The sequence below is a fragment of the Scardinius erythrophthalmus genome, assembly GCF_964197995.2.
Source record: "Scardinius erythrophthalmus genome assembly, chromosome: 7".
Lineage (NCBI taxonomy): Eukaryota > Metazoa > Chordata > Actinopteri > Cypriniformes > Leuciscidae > Scardinius > Scardinius erythrophthalmus.
The window spans coordinates 42,711,619-42,728,399 of record NC_138227.1 but is presented as its reverse complement, the minus strand read 5'-3'; the positions used below and the strand labels follow the sequence as shown (position 1 = coordinate 42,728,399).

General features: G+C 38.5%; 1 protein-coding gene across 7 annotated transcripts in view; it reads right to left on the bottom strand.

Moving 5' to 3' along the window:
• The window catches only part of elna (elastin a), an 87,043-nt gene extending 71,268 nt beyond the window's left edge, over positions 1 to 15,775 (bottom strand). For all 7 annotated transcript variants that reach the window (XM_081370683.1, XM_081370687.1, XM_081370688.1 and 4 more), the window contains exon 1: positions 15,486 to 15,775. In XM_081370683.1, coding sequence (XP_081226809.1) covers positions 15,486 to 15,561 — 76 coding nt within the window. In that variant the 5' untranslated portion in view covers positions 15,562 to 15,775. The remainder of the gene's footprint in view (positions 1 to 15,485) is intronic.
• Positions 15,776 to 16,781: the final 1,006 nt, after the last annotated feature.

Genomic DNA, 16,781 nt, shown 5'->3' with positions numbered 1-16,781 from the left:
ACAACCTAGTTTTCTTTTCATTTCTATTCTTTCATCTTCTTTTAATTTAAGTAATACTGTTTTATACATACTAATACATACTATTTTACCAGCAGATTTTTTTCTCTGGTGAAAACTAACACTAATCCAACACTTACACTACTAACACTGCTTAATTTCGGGTTAAAATGCGGTTTTGTAACATGCAAAAAAGACTTTATTTTATTAGTAATGCGGTATATCACTGCGTTACTGCAAAAAGTAATATATTACTGTAATATAAATACTTTTGTAATGCGTTACTCCTAACACTGACTACTGTACAATATAGCGTACATAAATTACCTGTATACTCTATACAGGTGGAGCTGGGGAGGGTGGAGGGTTTCTGAAAGTGCACTGCACTGCTACAGCAAAGTATTTGAAGTTCAGCAACAAGCTCATTGGATACTGATACAGGAGGAACCAATCAGCTGTGCCCAGTGCCGGCCCGAGCCTTTTGGGGGCCCTAAGCAGAATTTGATTTGGGGGCCCCCTCCCAACACGCGGAGTCACCTGTGCTGTGCTTGACGATTATTGACACAATGTCACTCTATAATGTTACATTATAAATTAATACAATGAGGTTATGTATCAATACAAAATAAATACTTAATAAAAAATAGATATACTTAAATAAAAATGTTTTAACTTTTTCTTTACTCTTTTACTAACTCTTTGAAACTTCTGAAAACAAAACATATAAAAAATTATAATTTGCAAAATATCCTCCAACGCTTTGCAACACTTTGAAGTTTAAATGATGACTTGTATGAACATGACGGAATATGTTTTTATGTTTCCACTGTTCGATCGCGTCCGCGCCTCACACACACACACACACACACACACACACACACACACACACACACACACACACAGACACACAACATAGCATTGCAATGATATCGCATCCTGTTCGTTATAGCCGTAATAAAATATAATAAAAAAATAGTCAACCTAACATATAAAAATTACACTGCTCTGTTTAAATAGTCAGTAGTAGCCTAATTCGTACCATTCAACGCTGCGCAGCCTAAGCACCCCCCACTGTGATGTTTCCAAGCACATTTTTGCGCATGTGAAGAGAATGATTTTTTCCCTCGATTGGATTTCAAGCACATTTTTGCGCATGTGAAGAGAATTATTTTTTTCTTCGATATTGGAACGTGGGTGAAGTACAAAGAAGCCTATAATAAAGAATAGTTTGCCATCCAAATCCATCGCGAATGTTTAAACATTTTGATTCTAATGAGAGAGATACGTGAGCCCAACGCCGCTTACACTTTCGCTTTAAATTAATTCGTTTTGGCTTGTTTATAGTTATTTTTTATCCTTGTTCTGTTCTGAATATCATTAAACTTAAAGGATAAATCATTGATCAAATCAAATTTTTGTGACATGGCTTAACATTACCGTGACTTTTCGCACGAATTGTCTGTGCACGCAAGGTTATGCGCATGACTCAAACACTGGCAGTCACTGCACCAGTTGTAGGCAGTACTGATCATGAAATCAGAATTTTCTTGTCTTGAATTATTAATCCATTCATTCATTTATGTCTTTTGTTTAAGTTAATTAATATGTAAAAAAAAAAAAAAAAAAACTCGCTTGGGGTGCCCCCTGGTGGCGAGGGGGCCCCAAGCAGCCGCTTAGTTCGCTTATGCCTCGGGCCGGCCCTGGCTGTGCCCTATTGAGAATAATGTGATTGCAAGCAGCCTGCGCCACCTAGAGTTGCATGACAGAACTTTCTATAATTGTAACATTGACATTTATTGCTCATAACTCAAGAATTAACAACAAAGAAACCAAAAAGTTTTGCAATGTCATGTTTGTTTGTTTTGCAAAGGGACTATAGCATTACATGTATTCTTTGACAAAGGTATTGTTACATCAATATGGTAATCATTCAGTATCATGGTATATACCAAAGGACTGTACTATAGTATAACCAATACTGTAAGGAAAGGTGAGAACATTACTTTTAGTCTCAGGGAGCGGGCTACTTCAAGTAAATAAAGCCCTGAGCTTGAGAAAGGGTAATTTTGGGAGGGCAAAATGCTATACCACTATATACGAACAGCTTCCCATGAGGTCTTGTTAGCTCAGGAATTAATTATGAAGTTACATTTCGATGCCAGACCCGATTTGCATCACAAAATCGTGATGGAGAATTTGAACAGACCCTCCGATGACAGAGACTTTTAATAGGTTTTGCATGTTTCTCGAAGGCTATTTAATCAAATCCATACGTCCCAGCTTCTTTTGTGTTTATTAGCAGCAATGCAGTAAGCATGGTATTTTATTATGGAGTTGCACGAAAAGCCTGTCATTATTCAGTAATGGATTATACAGGCTTTATTTTTATTATTATTATTTCAAAAACCTCCCACTCAAGGCCGCAGTCGTCATGTGAAAGAAAAAGCCACACATGGGAAGAATCCTTCACAGTTGGCAGATCAGGTGCGGAGATTAAAACTACAAAAGCAAGCTGTGAATTGCCCTGGCATTGACTTGCAGATGAGGCAGTGAAGAAATGGAACAAAGATCTTTATTAAGCCAGTGGAAAGTTTACATATACTGTCATCATGCCCTCTGAACAAGAGGAAACCTTCACATGCTTTGCAAGGACATTATCTCATAGCTTCAAAACATGATTAGGGGGGGAAAATGTTTAGTCTGAGGCAAGCTACATTTTTTGCTTTTGGAAAAAAAGCTTCAGCTTACACGGTATAATGCCAGCAGAGTTTTCTCTTACCTTCTCAGCAGTGCAAGTTTACTTGACTTGTTTGAAACGGAACAAAAGGAAATTGTGAATTTGTGTGCTGTATGTGCCCTCATGACTAACTGCTGATATAATTAACAGTAAACTAAACTTTATCACATTATGGGAAGGGGTGGGAAATCACCTGAGAAATCAAATTGCCTTGATCCGTTGTCACATAAAAAGTATTTGTACCATTAAAACCTCCTACAAGTTTCATAGCTGAAAATGTCTTACTCATTATAAACAAAGCATTTAATCAAGCTCCAAAAAAAGCTTGTTTGGATATTGTGGGATCTGTGACATCACACAGGCAAACATATTTTCATATGCCTGCCTCCAGAGCAAGACATCGAAGAATAGTTATACATCATCTCACCATAGACCCCGCCCACTGGCATTCAACGGCTGACATTTGCCTTCACTCGATGTGAACGTCTCATCAAAACCAAATATAACCCATTATAATGACTAACGCTGCCTACACTGATACAGTATACAGATGTGTGTTCAGATTATAATGACTGACGCTGTCTACACTGATACAGTAAACAGATGTGTGTTCAGATTATAATGACTGACGCTGTCTACACTGATACAGTATACAGATGTGTGTTCAGATTATAATGACTAACGCTGCCTACACTGATACAGTATACAGATGTGTGTTCAGATTATAATGACTAACGCTGCCTACACTGATACAGTATACAGATGTGTGTTCAGATTATAATGACTGACGCTGTCTACACTGATACAGTAAACAGATGTGTGTTCAGATTATAATGACTGACGCTGTCTACACTGATACAGTATACAGATGTGTGTTCAGATTATAATGACTGACGCTGTCTACACTGATACAGTATACAGATGTGTGTTCAGATTATAATGACTGACGCTGATACACTGATACAGTATACAGATGTGTGTTCAGATTATAATGACTGACGCTGATACACTGATACAGTATACAGATGTGTGTTCAGATTATAATGACTGACGCTGTCTACACTGATACAGTATACAGATGTGTGTTCAGATTATAATGACTGACTCTGATACACTGATACAGTATACAGATGTGTGTTCAGATTATAATGACTGACGCTGATACACTGATACAGTATACAGATGTGTGTTCAGATTATAATGACTGACGCTGTCTACACTGATACAGTATACAGATGTGTGTTCAGATTATAATGTCTGACGCTGATACACTGATACAGTATACAGATGTGTGTTCAGATTATAATGACTGACGCTGATACACTGATACAGTATACAGATGTGTGTTCAGATTATAATGACTGACGCTGTCTACACTGATACAGTATACAGATGTGTGTTCAGATTATAATGACTGACGCTGTCTACACTGATACAGTATACAGATGTGTGTTCAGATTATAATGACTGACGCTGATACACTGATACAGTATACAGATGTGTGTTCAGATTATAATGTCTGACGCTGATACACTGATACAGTATACAGATGTGTGTTCAGATTATAATGACTGACGCTGATACACTGATACAGTATACAGATGTGTGTTCAGATTATAATGACTGACGCTGTCTACACTGATACAGTATACAGATGTGTGTTCAGATTATAATGACTGACGCTGTCTACACTGATACAGTATACAGATGTGTGTTCAGATTATAATGTCTGACGCTGATACACTGATACAGTATACAGATGTGTGTTCAGATTATAATGACTGACGCTGATACACTGATACAGTATACAGATGTGTGTTCAGATTATAATGACTGACGCTGTCTACACTGATACAGTATACAGATGTGTGTTCAGATTATAATGACTGACGCTGTCTACACTGATACAGTATACAGATGTGTGTTCAGATTATAATGTCTGACGCTGATACACTGATACAGTATACAGATGTGTGTTCAGATTATAATGAATGACGCTGTCTACACTGATACAGTATACAGATGTGTGTTCAGATTATAATTACTGACACGGATACACTGATACAGTATACAGATGTGTGTTCAGATTATAATGACTGACGCTGATACACTGATACAGTATACAGATGTGTGTTCAGATTATAATGACTGACGCTGTCTACACTGATACAGTATACAGATGTGTGTTCAGATTATAATGACTGACGCTGTCTACACTGATACAGTATACAGATGTGCGTTCAGATTATAATGACTGACGCTGTCTACACTGATACAGTATACAGATGTGTGTTCAGATTATAATGGCTGACACTGATACACTGATACAGTATACAGATGTGTGTTCAGATTATAATGACTGACTCTGATACACTGATACAGTATGCAGATGTGTGTTCAGATTATAATGACTGACGCTGATACACTGATACAGTATACAGATGTGTGTTCAGATTATAATGACTGACGCTGTCTACACTGATACAGTATACAGATGTGTGTTCAGATTATAATGATTGATGCTGTCTACACTGATACAGTATACAGATGTGTGTTCAGATTATAATGACTGACGCTGTCTACACTGATACAGTATACAGATGTGTGTTCAGATTATAATGACTGACGCTGTCTACACTGGATACAGTATACAGATGTGTGTTCAGATTATAATGATTGATGCTGTCTACACTGATACAGTATACAGATGTGTGTTCAGATTATAATGACTGACGCTGTCTACACTGATACAGTATACAGATGTGTGTTCAGATTATAATGACTGACTCTGATACACTGATACAGTATACAGATGTGTGTTCAGATTATAATGACTGACGCTTTCTGCACTGGATACAGTATACAGAAGTGTGTTCAGATTATAATGACTGACGCTGTCTACACTGATACAGTATACAGATGTGTGTTCAGATTATAATGACTGACGCTGTCTACACTGATACAGTATACAGATGTGTGTTCAGATTATAATGACTGACGCTGTCTACACTGGATACAGTATACAGATGCGTGTTCAGTTTCTGGCATAGTCCACGCACTTGAGTCTTCCGACAACAGGACAAATGGAGGAATGAAAGAACGTTCGCTTTGACGCGCCCAGTTGAACAACTCGTTTCTGTACAGACTTCAGAAGGAATAAAGTTTACACTTTATTTAAAGGTGACATAGTTAAAAAAATGTACTCAAATTAGTAATATAAAGTAACTACATGTACTTACAATAGAATTACAGATAGGGTTAGTGTTTGGTTTAGGGTTAGTTGTAATTATGCATAATTTACTGTACTGTACTTTACTGTATTTACTTACTATAATAAGTACATATAGTAATGTGTGTGTGTGTGTGTGTGTGTGTGTGTGTGTGTGTGTGTGTGCAAAAAAACTTTATTAACATTAGGCTATAAGTAAACCTCAAGGAAGATATTAAAATAATTAAATTAAATCCATGTAATGACCCCTTTAACTATGTTTAGTATAATGCAAAAGAAATTTAAGTATAAATCGTACATTTTTTTTTTTTTAAATGCTAATATCAGCCAATTTTTGCCATCTCTAATCAGCTATCTACCCAAATAATTTTAATGACCATAAAGGCACACGAAAACTGAACGATACTACCTGAAGGGTACTATTATTCTTTCATATTATAAGTATATGAATTTCAAAATTGACTGTGCTGGTATGAAATCATCTTAGGGACGTAGGGGCAGTAAATAAATCAAATTGGTCATTTAAAATCACGCATATATGAATTTTACTGAGATTTTCAGGCACAAATAGAAACATTTCCTTAAAATGACTGAAAATAAGTATATTGTAAATAATTGAATTTCCCAACTAAAGCAGACAGCAGAATAAAAAAATAAAGAAATAAAAAAAAAAAACATGTAGGTATCATTTCGGTAACACTTTACAATAAGGTCTCGTTTGTTAACAATAGTTAACTAACATGAATTGTTAACTATTTTTAACTAACTGTTAACTGTTAACTAATTGTGAATGAATTAATGAAACCTTAATGCAAAGTGTTACCAGTTATTCTTTATTATATATATTTTTTATAATAAATTTTTGTAAATTGTAAAGGGCAAATCAAATCAAGTATGTTTCTGTTATGAATACTTACATCTGATTCTTTCTACGGTGGAAATGTTGCTGTTTGCACACATGAAATGCACACTCAGTTAAATATTAAAGAAAGAAAGAGCTGATGCTTGTCAGACAATGAGCAGTGTTAGAGTTCAGTGGAACATTTGAGGGAATGGACAGTATGATACTGATCTCCAGTGAAAATATAATCGCCTTTCGGCTGGTTGGTGAGCGCAGAGAGAAGCTCCGCCCTCTGAGCACACTCTTTAGCAGGACAAGAAGTGACAGATCACCATGGCAACCATGTCACAGCCTCCTATCAGCGTCAAACAGAGGATTTCCTGTCTCCGTTTGAGTGGTGAGAGCGAGTCTGTTCTTAGATACCTGACTGCAACATGCCAGGACTCGGTCGTCCTCGGTGACCTTTATAGCCAGCCGTGCACTGTGCAGTGAGCAACACTGTAACAGCCTAACCTAAATCTCTCATAAAATACCAGAATTATGATATGATTAAAAATACAAATGTCATGTTTCAGTTCTGCTTATATGTGACCCTGGATCACAAAACCGGTCACAAGTCGCACGGGTATATTTGTGGCAATAGCCAACAATACATTGTATGGGTCAAAATCATTGTTCGGATATTAAGTAAAGATCATGTTCCATGAAGATATTTTGTAAATTTCCTACCATAGATTTGTGAGTGAATGCAGCACAATTGCGAACATAAATGGAGAATTTTAAAGGCGATTTTCTCAATGTTCCGATTTTTTTGCACCCTCCGATTCCAGATTTACAAATAGTTGTATCTCGGCCAAATATTGTCATATCCTAACAAACCATACATCAATGGAAAGCTTATTTATTCAGATGATGTATAAATCTCAATTTCACAAAATTGACCCATGTGACTGGTTTTGTGATCCAGGGTCACATATTTACATTTTGTACTCTTTACAAACAGCTTATATATTGCATCCACCCCCATTCTTTGATAAATGCCTATTGTAGCTCCTTATTTTAGTCAGTCATGCTGAATATCATTTAGTTAATGAATTTAGCCATTTTTATTGCATTGGTTGTTTTCATGCAGTTAAACAAAAAGCTATGATGAATGCTTACATACGTGCAAATACAAGAAGCCAGAATAGAAGTTGGCATCAGGACCGTTTTGTGTTTAAAGTAGAAAAAGTGTGACATTTATAACTGCAGTCATAGTCCAGTGCAACTGCTGTTTGCCTTTTCATTACGGCCCTTCATAAAGACACAGATTTATTAGGGAATCACTGATGAAACACTGTGATTTGGAGAAATCTAAATTATATCAGTAACGTAATTCACAAGGTCATAAATTAATAAATGTTATACAGCTATGAACGGTCATTTAATTGACGCACAGGGAATCATTAGGGCTGTTTTGGTGACTTGTTTGGCAAATAAATGACTGACTGGTATTAAATTTACACATTCTCTATGTGGGACTTGATTCCCATCCAGGTCACGGCTAATTAACACATTAATGAACGCATGACTCAGAGCACCTCGCTCCATTGCAAATGACTGGCAGGTTCAACTACAGACTTACTTGGAACATATTAGCTTGTTTTCTGGATTAGTACTTTATTTCTTAACTCTTAAAATACAGTACGTCTTAAAATAAGGCCAATTAAAAGAGAAGTAACATTTCTTAAAGGAATTTTGCAACACCACTGCAGTTGTGCATGTGATAAATCATTTTGACATATGAAATAAAACACCTTTATTAATTTCCTTTATTAATTAGTGAATGCACTTATTTAAACACGGCACAGCAACATGTGGAAATGTGAATGCAGATTCTATATGATTATAAATCTATACTACCAGTCAAAAGTTTGGATACAGCTACTCATTATTACTATTTTCCATATTTTAGAATAATAGTAAAGTCATCAAATCTATGAAATAACAAATAGAAGAATGGAAATTACGTAGTGACCAAAACCCTTTTAACTAATTTTGACCTTCTTCTTAGTCTAGATTGCAGCAGTCACTCTGAACAATCATCTCCCAGTTTCATGAGGTGCATCTTGGGATGCTTTTTAAACAGCATTGAATGAGTTCCCATGTTTGCTGTTGCTGGCTGTCATTGGCTGCTTTTCCTTCACCATCCATTACAACTTATCAATTCCAAAAAAAAAAAAGAAAAAAAAAGAAAAATCAAGTCAAATGGTTGTTTTGTAAACAAAATTCACCTGTCCAAACTTTAGACTGTTAGTGTACGTGCGTACAGCATAAGCTGCAACCCTGTAAATGAGCACGGGTGACTCCTGAAAGAATTCCGTTCGTGAGGATTTTCTACAAATTATAATGATTTTGTAGTTTTGTTTTCATATACCTGTACATCCACGCTTTTGAACTCAATGACTGCAGGCTTAGCTGAGCATGTGGTAGGTAAGCCTATTTTGTCACATCTTGACACTAGATTCCTATTTTGCAGAAAATAAAAAGGAGGATGACGAACGGCTGAAGGATGTGAGCCTGAGAATTAGAAGAGTAAATCTCTTTGATGGGAAACACCCTTCCATGCTTTCCTTCTCCTGGACACGAGCCGAGCTGCGGCGTCTCACAACTGTAGTGCAGAGAGAGCGTTAACTTTGAGGAATGCAAAGGCAAATAAACATATGATTCACAGACTGTCCTACATTTTTCAAGTCCATTTGAAAGGTGAGATGGAAGGCTGATTAGCCTCTATTCTCCCTTGGCTGAGAAGGTCTCACCTAACCTGACAAACAATACAGACAGAGATAACTGCTTCATTTTCTTTTCTTCCATATATCAGCACGAGCCTCCTCCAGAAAGATCACATCCAGCAAGATTTGAAAGGCTTGAATCTTGTAAACAGCATGAGCAATGGGCTATGAAACCGTTTCTCAACCCTGCTCCTGAAGGAACCCCAACACTGCACTTCTTCTTTGTCTCCCTAATCAAATTCATCTGATTCAACTCATCCGCTCATTAGAAGAAACCCCAGGACCTGAAATGGGTGTGTGAGAAAGAGGATCCTCCAGGACCAGGGTTGAGAAACACTGTGCGCTACAGCGATCTCTACGAACCGACAGAAGCACACGTCGGTTGGTTTACTGTAATAGGAGTGAATCTGCCATTAGACATGCTTTACAGATTTCATATGGAAGGGATACACCACAGATTCCACAATGTTTAAGCAAACGTTGAGCTGATTGTTCCAAAGTTTTCAATCAAAAGAAAAGGAACGCTGAAAATGAGGATGCTGTTAATTCAAAAATTTGTAAATGCATTTAATGAGCAACTTGTGGACACTTTGCATCACGTCTTTAGAAAGAATATAACAAACTGTACCCTAAACCCAAACTATACAATTGACCGAAATTTCTGATGCAACATTTTTTTTTTTATAATTAGAACATATGATGTCAACGAAAACACACAAGTTGACTAATATGATAGCAAATAAGCCACTTTGAATATCTTTAAAATAAAGACTATTTCCAGACTCACTCTGTGGCCTTCTGCCTAATAACTGAATGAAGATCAGGGAGGAGGAAGATCAGATCAGATCAAGCACTAACCTCATGACCAAGCACATTCCAGTCCATGTTCTGTTCCAAACAGAGTCTGTCTAAGACATTGGCTGGTCTGAAAGATATTCGGGCTGGTTTCAGATAAAATAATTTGGTTTAAGTGCAGGTCTTTGTTTAAATCTTGGCTCTGTCTCTTGGGCGAAGTCAACAGGACACTCACTTTGACGTTTACCCTCACTAGAATTTGTGGTTATAGAGTAAATAACATTCTCATGTGCTATTCGTGAGGTACGGTGGCGCATTGGTTCTACAATTTTAGGAAATATGAACAGCTGTATAAAAAAATTCCTTTTACTGTAAATAAGACCATTGAAGCTGTCATTAACCCGCTTGAATTGCTGTTAACACCACTATGAACAAAGATAAACATGCTATCTACTCTAAGCACTTCCCTTTAGATGTGTATTCAAAGCCTAAGTAAGACTGGTCCATATTCAAGAGCACTTCTAAGAGACAGACAGGTCGATTTTAAATTCTAAAACTCACATGACATACAGTTGACACCACCTTACATTAATCAGAACAGCCTTTATATCTGATGATTTCCCAGCAATGCCATCCTGTGATGGACCGGCGACCGTTGGGTATATGAGAGTGTGGCAAGTGAGCTGTGTTTCAAAATGCCAAAGATGGTAGATAAACTGTCATATCTGTTAACGTCCACAGACTGTGAATGAGGGGGAGATATAAATGAATGTAGCTAAATGAAGTCGCTTATCTTTGCTAGCATTCCTACAGAGCTGCTGCCAACACTGCAGGAGCCCAATAGAGCATGGCGTTGAGAGCTGAGGTCACGATATAACGCTCTACAGAGGCCTATTCTGTCTATACAAGGCCACTTAGAGCATATCACATCAGTCAACAAGTACATATGTTGTATTGCTAACTGAAGAGCAGGAAACATGGGAGGTATTTCAGGCTACCCGAACCAGAGCAAGGGTTCAAATGGGATGGCTATGATTCATATGTACTCTGAACTATGCTTTTGCTCTATTTCTGCAGACTTGCTCCGTTACCTTGTAGTTTGCTTTATCTGTTATCCTACAAAACCTCACCATATAGCCAGTCTCCAGCATGTGTTGTTCTTTAGACAGTGGTTACCTTAAAGGCAGGGTAGGTGATTTGTTCTAGAAATATTTTTTGTCATGCTTGTTGAAAGTCTCTCTCTTCACATCCTGATAGCAATCACTAAGTTAAGTGGTCTATATGTATTATATATTGTCTGTGGAAGGCATAGGACCATAAAATGTTCGTCCAATCATTGCATTCGTTCCGAATGTGCTTTGAGACATGAGGTAGTTTGACGCCGTCTCTTCTGATGCTTTTGTTTGATACCTGCTGTACGCGTTCATGTGTTTTGAAGGAGGCGTGGCTTTGGAGACGCTCTGAATCTGGGTGGGATCTTATGCTTTCAAAGCTAGCTCGCTATTGCTAGCCTTTCCAAAAATAGCCTACTCTACCTTTAACAAGCATTGTTTTGCTGGTGAAAATCATGGCTGTACTGCCACGAGCGAGACCAGCACCAAACATAAACTGGCTTTAGTGCGTGGAAATAATAGTATGCATTGTCTATCACAGGCATTACAGTTTTAACAGCGGCTCCAGTCAGCAGACAGCATGGCAAATGCTCCGTTCAAATCCATCAACACGCCACCAGACATACCACGAGACATTAATTCCTTTCAGGCGAGTACAGCCAGCACTGGAAAACAAGATCTCCAGGATGGAGTCCAGAAAGGCGCTCCCAGCACACATTTGCCATAAAGCACCTCTGGAGGAGTTGCTAATCAGATTGGGAATTTGTTGGGGGGGGGGGGTGACAATTCATCACGATCCCATCTGACAGCCGAGGTGTGCCATCTGATCTGGTGGTGATTTCATACACCTTCAAGTAGAGCCAGCCGAGTGTCAATGAGGAGGAGACCTAATGGATTGAACTCCTCTGATGTTCTGAGCCAGAGACTTCCGCCAAGTGGTGCCTTTTAAAATGCGCTCCCCTTATTTCAAGCTTTGCTGTGTGAAAGTAGGGCTTCTTAATTCTTACAAGACTAGAAGGAAGCAAGACCTTGCTTTACTTTCCTTTCATCTGGCCCTGGCCCTCCTCGCATAGCCTGCATGTCATTTATAGCGGTTGACATAAAATAGCCTAATTATTTTGGCTGTGGCAGAGAGACCGGTGCCCGTCTGCAGCACAGCACTGCACTGGAAGCATCTGCACTAATAGCAGACCTGTAGCTGTGTTTGAAGTAATGGCCGTTACCCGATACAATGCACAAAATGATTGGTTGTCATACGGTTACATGTATGACATACTTCTGAGAGCTAAATTATAAAAGAATGAGGGGGAAAACTTGGCACTTGATAATTGGTACTTCCACCAAGGACTTTCTGTTTTGTATGATGTGGCTGTAACTGCTTAGGTATGCTTACACAGTCAATCAAAAGTTTAGATACACTAAACTTAATGCCAGTTCCAATAAAGCAAACAGACTCTGTGATCCCACAGAACCATTATTCAACCGCAACAGTTATTGCATACTTTTTAACACTATATGTTTTAACATGAAGTGTCGTGGTGGGTGCTCTTGTGCCCTTGAATAAAAGCTTTCAAAGGGTCAAAGCAGTGCATGATGTGAGCCTTTTGGCTCCAAAATGACATTCCTTCAGCTCTGACAGAGGCTGTTCCATGTGTCAAGACAATCTCTATTTAGCAAGAAGGGAAGAAGAGAGACATTTAGGTTTTGTTTAACACATGGCAGGAACAGCAACGGTGACATTGTAACTTCCCAAGGCCCTGAAATTCCCACCTGCCCCATAACTCACTCACACCAGCAGAGAAAACATTCCACCTGCGCGAGCCGTCCAAACAGACTCGTAGGCTCTGAACCGCTGACATTTTTGGTAACTGTCCAATACAGAGGACATTTGATAATAATGCATCTAGAAAGCGATTTATGCAGTGCAGACAGCACTGAGCAAACTCTCTATTGGGTCATGGGGATCGACTTCAGGCATACACCTTATCCTACAAACAGCATTACCTTTTGCTTAGAGTTGGTCTACTAGAATTGGTTTGGCTGTTTGATAGATGAATGCAGAGAGGGTGAAACGTAATTTCTAAACAATTTCCCCATTCACGGCTATGACAGTTTTCATTCTCTGCACGCAAAAATCACAGGTGCCTTACAGACAGGCATAGGATGAACAGACCAGTGATTTGGCTACACTTTATTTCACTGATCCACTTTTGATATTCTACTAACTATAAGTAACTTTGCAACTGCCTGTCAACTCTCATTTGAGTATTAGTTATTAATGAGAGTTAGCTGACATGTAGTTGCAAAGTTACTTATAGTTAGTATGTCTAAAGTGGACCATGGAAATAAAGTTTTACTGTGTGACACATGGAGGAAATAGCAAAGCTTTTTCTCTGTTTTATGGCTACAAATTCATTCATTAAAATGAACATACCAGACTGCTGAAATTAAGATGTGGACCTGGTGGCTTTTATGGAAAACATATCACAATTGCAAATCCTCACAGGCAACAAGAGCAGTATTTCTCCGTAATAAATTCATTCAGCATCAGTGAGACGTTGCTGAGAGAGGTTTTTTTTTTTAGGCACAGCCTGGAAACACATACATCAGCAAGTGCCGAAGAAAGTATTTTTGTGAAAATAAATAAATCATTGTGAAATACTCTGGCTTTGTTTGGAAACTGGGAACAGACCCCCACATCCTTTCCAATCACGACTAAACATTGCACAGACGCACATCCAAGAACATCAAAACAACTGCAATTTAATGACGGGGCCAAAGCGGAGTTGGAAATTTTTTGATTTCCCCCTCTTATATTGCATCGCTCTATACCACAGTTTGCCTTCGTACTTGCAAAGTCAGACTCTGAGTAGACAGCAACCGCATACGCTGTCGGTGACTAGAGCCAAAGACACTGACCTAATAGGCACTTGCGTGGCTCACTGGACATTGATGTCCACCGGGATGGTTTTTTATTTGTCAAGTCTACAAAAGCTGACAGAAAGAGTCCAGCTGTAGTCTTCAGAAATGCAGTACACATGAGCTGTGTTTTCGATTAACAAGCTGATCACAACCATCCCGTCAGCTTAGCAAAGTGCTCTACGATCGAGGGAATGGCCTTCAGGAGAAACAACACTCACCACATTCATATTCCCAGTCGAGCATTCTGGCACAAGACACATGAGAACTAACGTTAACATCTGTAGCTGAGATAATGTTTATGACAATTCGTTGTAAAATCTCTGCAGCCTGCATTTGGTGGTTTGTACAACAGTATTTGGATGCTGCAGTTCAGCTTAATGATGTAAACCATCTAAACAACTGTTTACAATAATTCATATGCCTCTGTGATGTGAATACGTTACCACAGAAGTTAAATATATCAGTCGTGACTGACCAAAGCACTGCTTATACTCTATATACAGTATACTGCCACTGAATCCTATCTTAATTTACTCACAGAAATTGTTTTCTCAAAAATAAAACATCTATCTTCTTGTTTGAAAATGACCTGGATGTTATTAGGCAAAAGAAAAACATATGAACCATGTGAATGTCATCACTCCTGATTGTTTCCCATTAATGTGGACCATATTCCTCAGTAAACAGGCATAGTGGTAATGCTCAGGATCTGAGGGATGCCTCTGAATTGTTATTGATATATATTAATGCATTGTAGACTCTGGAAGATGTCATCGCTTTGTGATATTGTCAGCATGCAAGGCATATGTAAATGTAATAAAACTCACTACACTGAATGCATGACTGCTAGCATGTTATTAGTATGCTATCACCTTAAGTGAAAAGGCATGACTAAAATCACTAGACCACATGACCACCTGCAGTGCACGACGAAATTTCACTTTCTACACATTGCACACTTCTGGTTTGTAAACATATTTGCAGGTAAAGTCACTTGGGAAGACCACAGCCAGCATCACTTCTATGCCATTAATGTTTCTCAGGATCTCCTAAATGAGCCATCAAAGTTTACACCACCTACCTCCTTGCAGCGAAGGACTCAGCTGTATGGTGAGGAAGAATCCGAGAAGGAGCAACGCAGCCCTCCTGTTAGCCATCTCGCTCCAAAATGCACTGGCCCTCCCCGAATCAGCCGGTTTTATTCTCCAAGAGCTAATTACCACTTCAAAAATGTCTGAAAAAAATGAAGAGGGGAGGAAAAAAGAAAATGATACTGGACACGACGTAATTAAGAAAGGGCAAAGCTGTTGGTTCGATGGATCATTGCACTTTTTTCTCTTCTGTGTCTGGTGTTGCTGTTTTTATTCTGGTCACTCCTGCCAAAAAAGCTGAGTGCTGCCAGAGAAAGAAAGAGAGTGAGAGTGAGTGGAAGAGAGAGAGAGAGAGAGAGAGAGAGAGAGAGAGAGAGAGAGAGAGAGACATGCAGGGAGGAAAAGACAGGAGAGAGGGGAGGGAAGGACGAGGGAGAACAGGAGAGACAGGGAGAGCAAGAGACCTTGCTTTCCCACTCTCTCGTCCAAGAGGAATTTCACTGTCTTGCCAGACATTTGCATGGACTTTAAGAGGACTACACGTTTTTTTATGCGAGCAGAGGAATAAAACAAAATCAGTTCTTGGATAATAATGTTCACCCCATCCCTGGGTTTCTTCCTTACAACCACTCAAAAAAAAAACTCATTGATCCTCAACTAGTTACAACTTTTCTCATTCCTGTAAAATGACGAGTCTTTTTTTTTTTTTTTTTTTTTTTTTTCAACAGACACTCAGTAAAGGGAAACTCGACCAATGTTTGTCTAAGAGACTTTAGGGAAATTAAGCCCATTTGTTCTGTGAAGGGCATATCGAAAGCTTTGTAATGCATCTGTTACACCTGCCAGGAATAACTGCAGTGATACTCAATACATACAGTATGAACATGTGACTGCTTGCATGTTATCTGTAATGAAAGACATTCATTAAGCATTTTAAAAATGAAACACACAAACTTGTTACAAGCTGAAAACAAAATGAATAGAAATAAGAGGCGTTAGTGGGTCAGGTAAAAAAAAAAAAAAGAAGAAGAGTAACTCTTGCTCAAAAGAGAAACAATCTGGGCAGCCACAAAAAAGCAGACATGCTCATAAACATGAGTATCATGCACTTGTGATGAGTGGATGAGAGTCAATAGAAAGAAAGACACTTGATGGAACAGATAGATGCCAAACTCACTAAAGCTTAGCTATTGCACTCATCCCCACTCTAGTCATGAGCTAATTGCCAACCCTAAATTCTCAGTGAAATAGTTGGCTCTAAATCATGGCTCTAAATTCAGCCATGG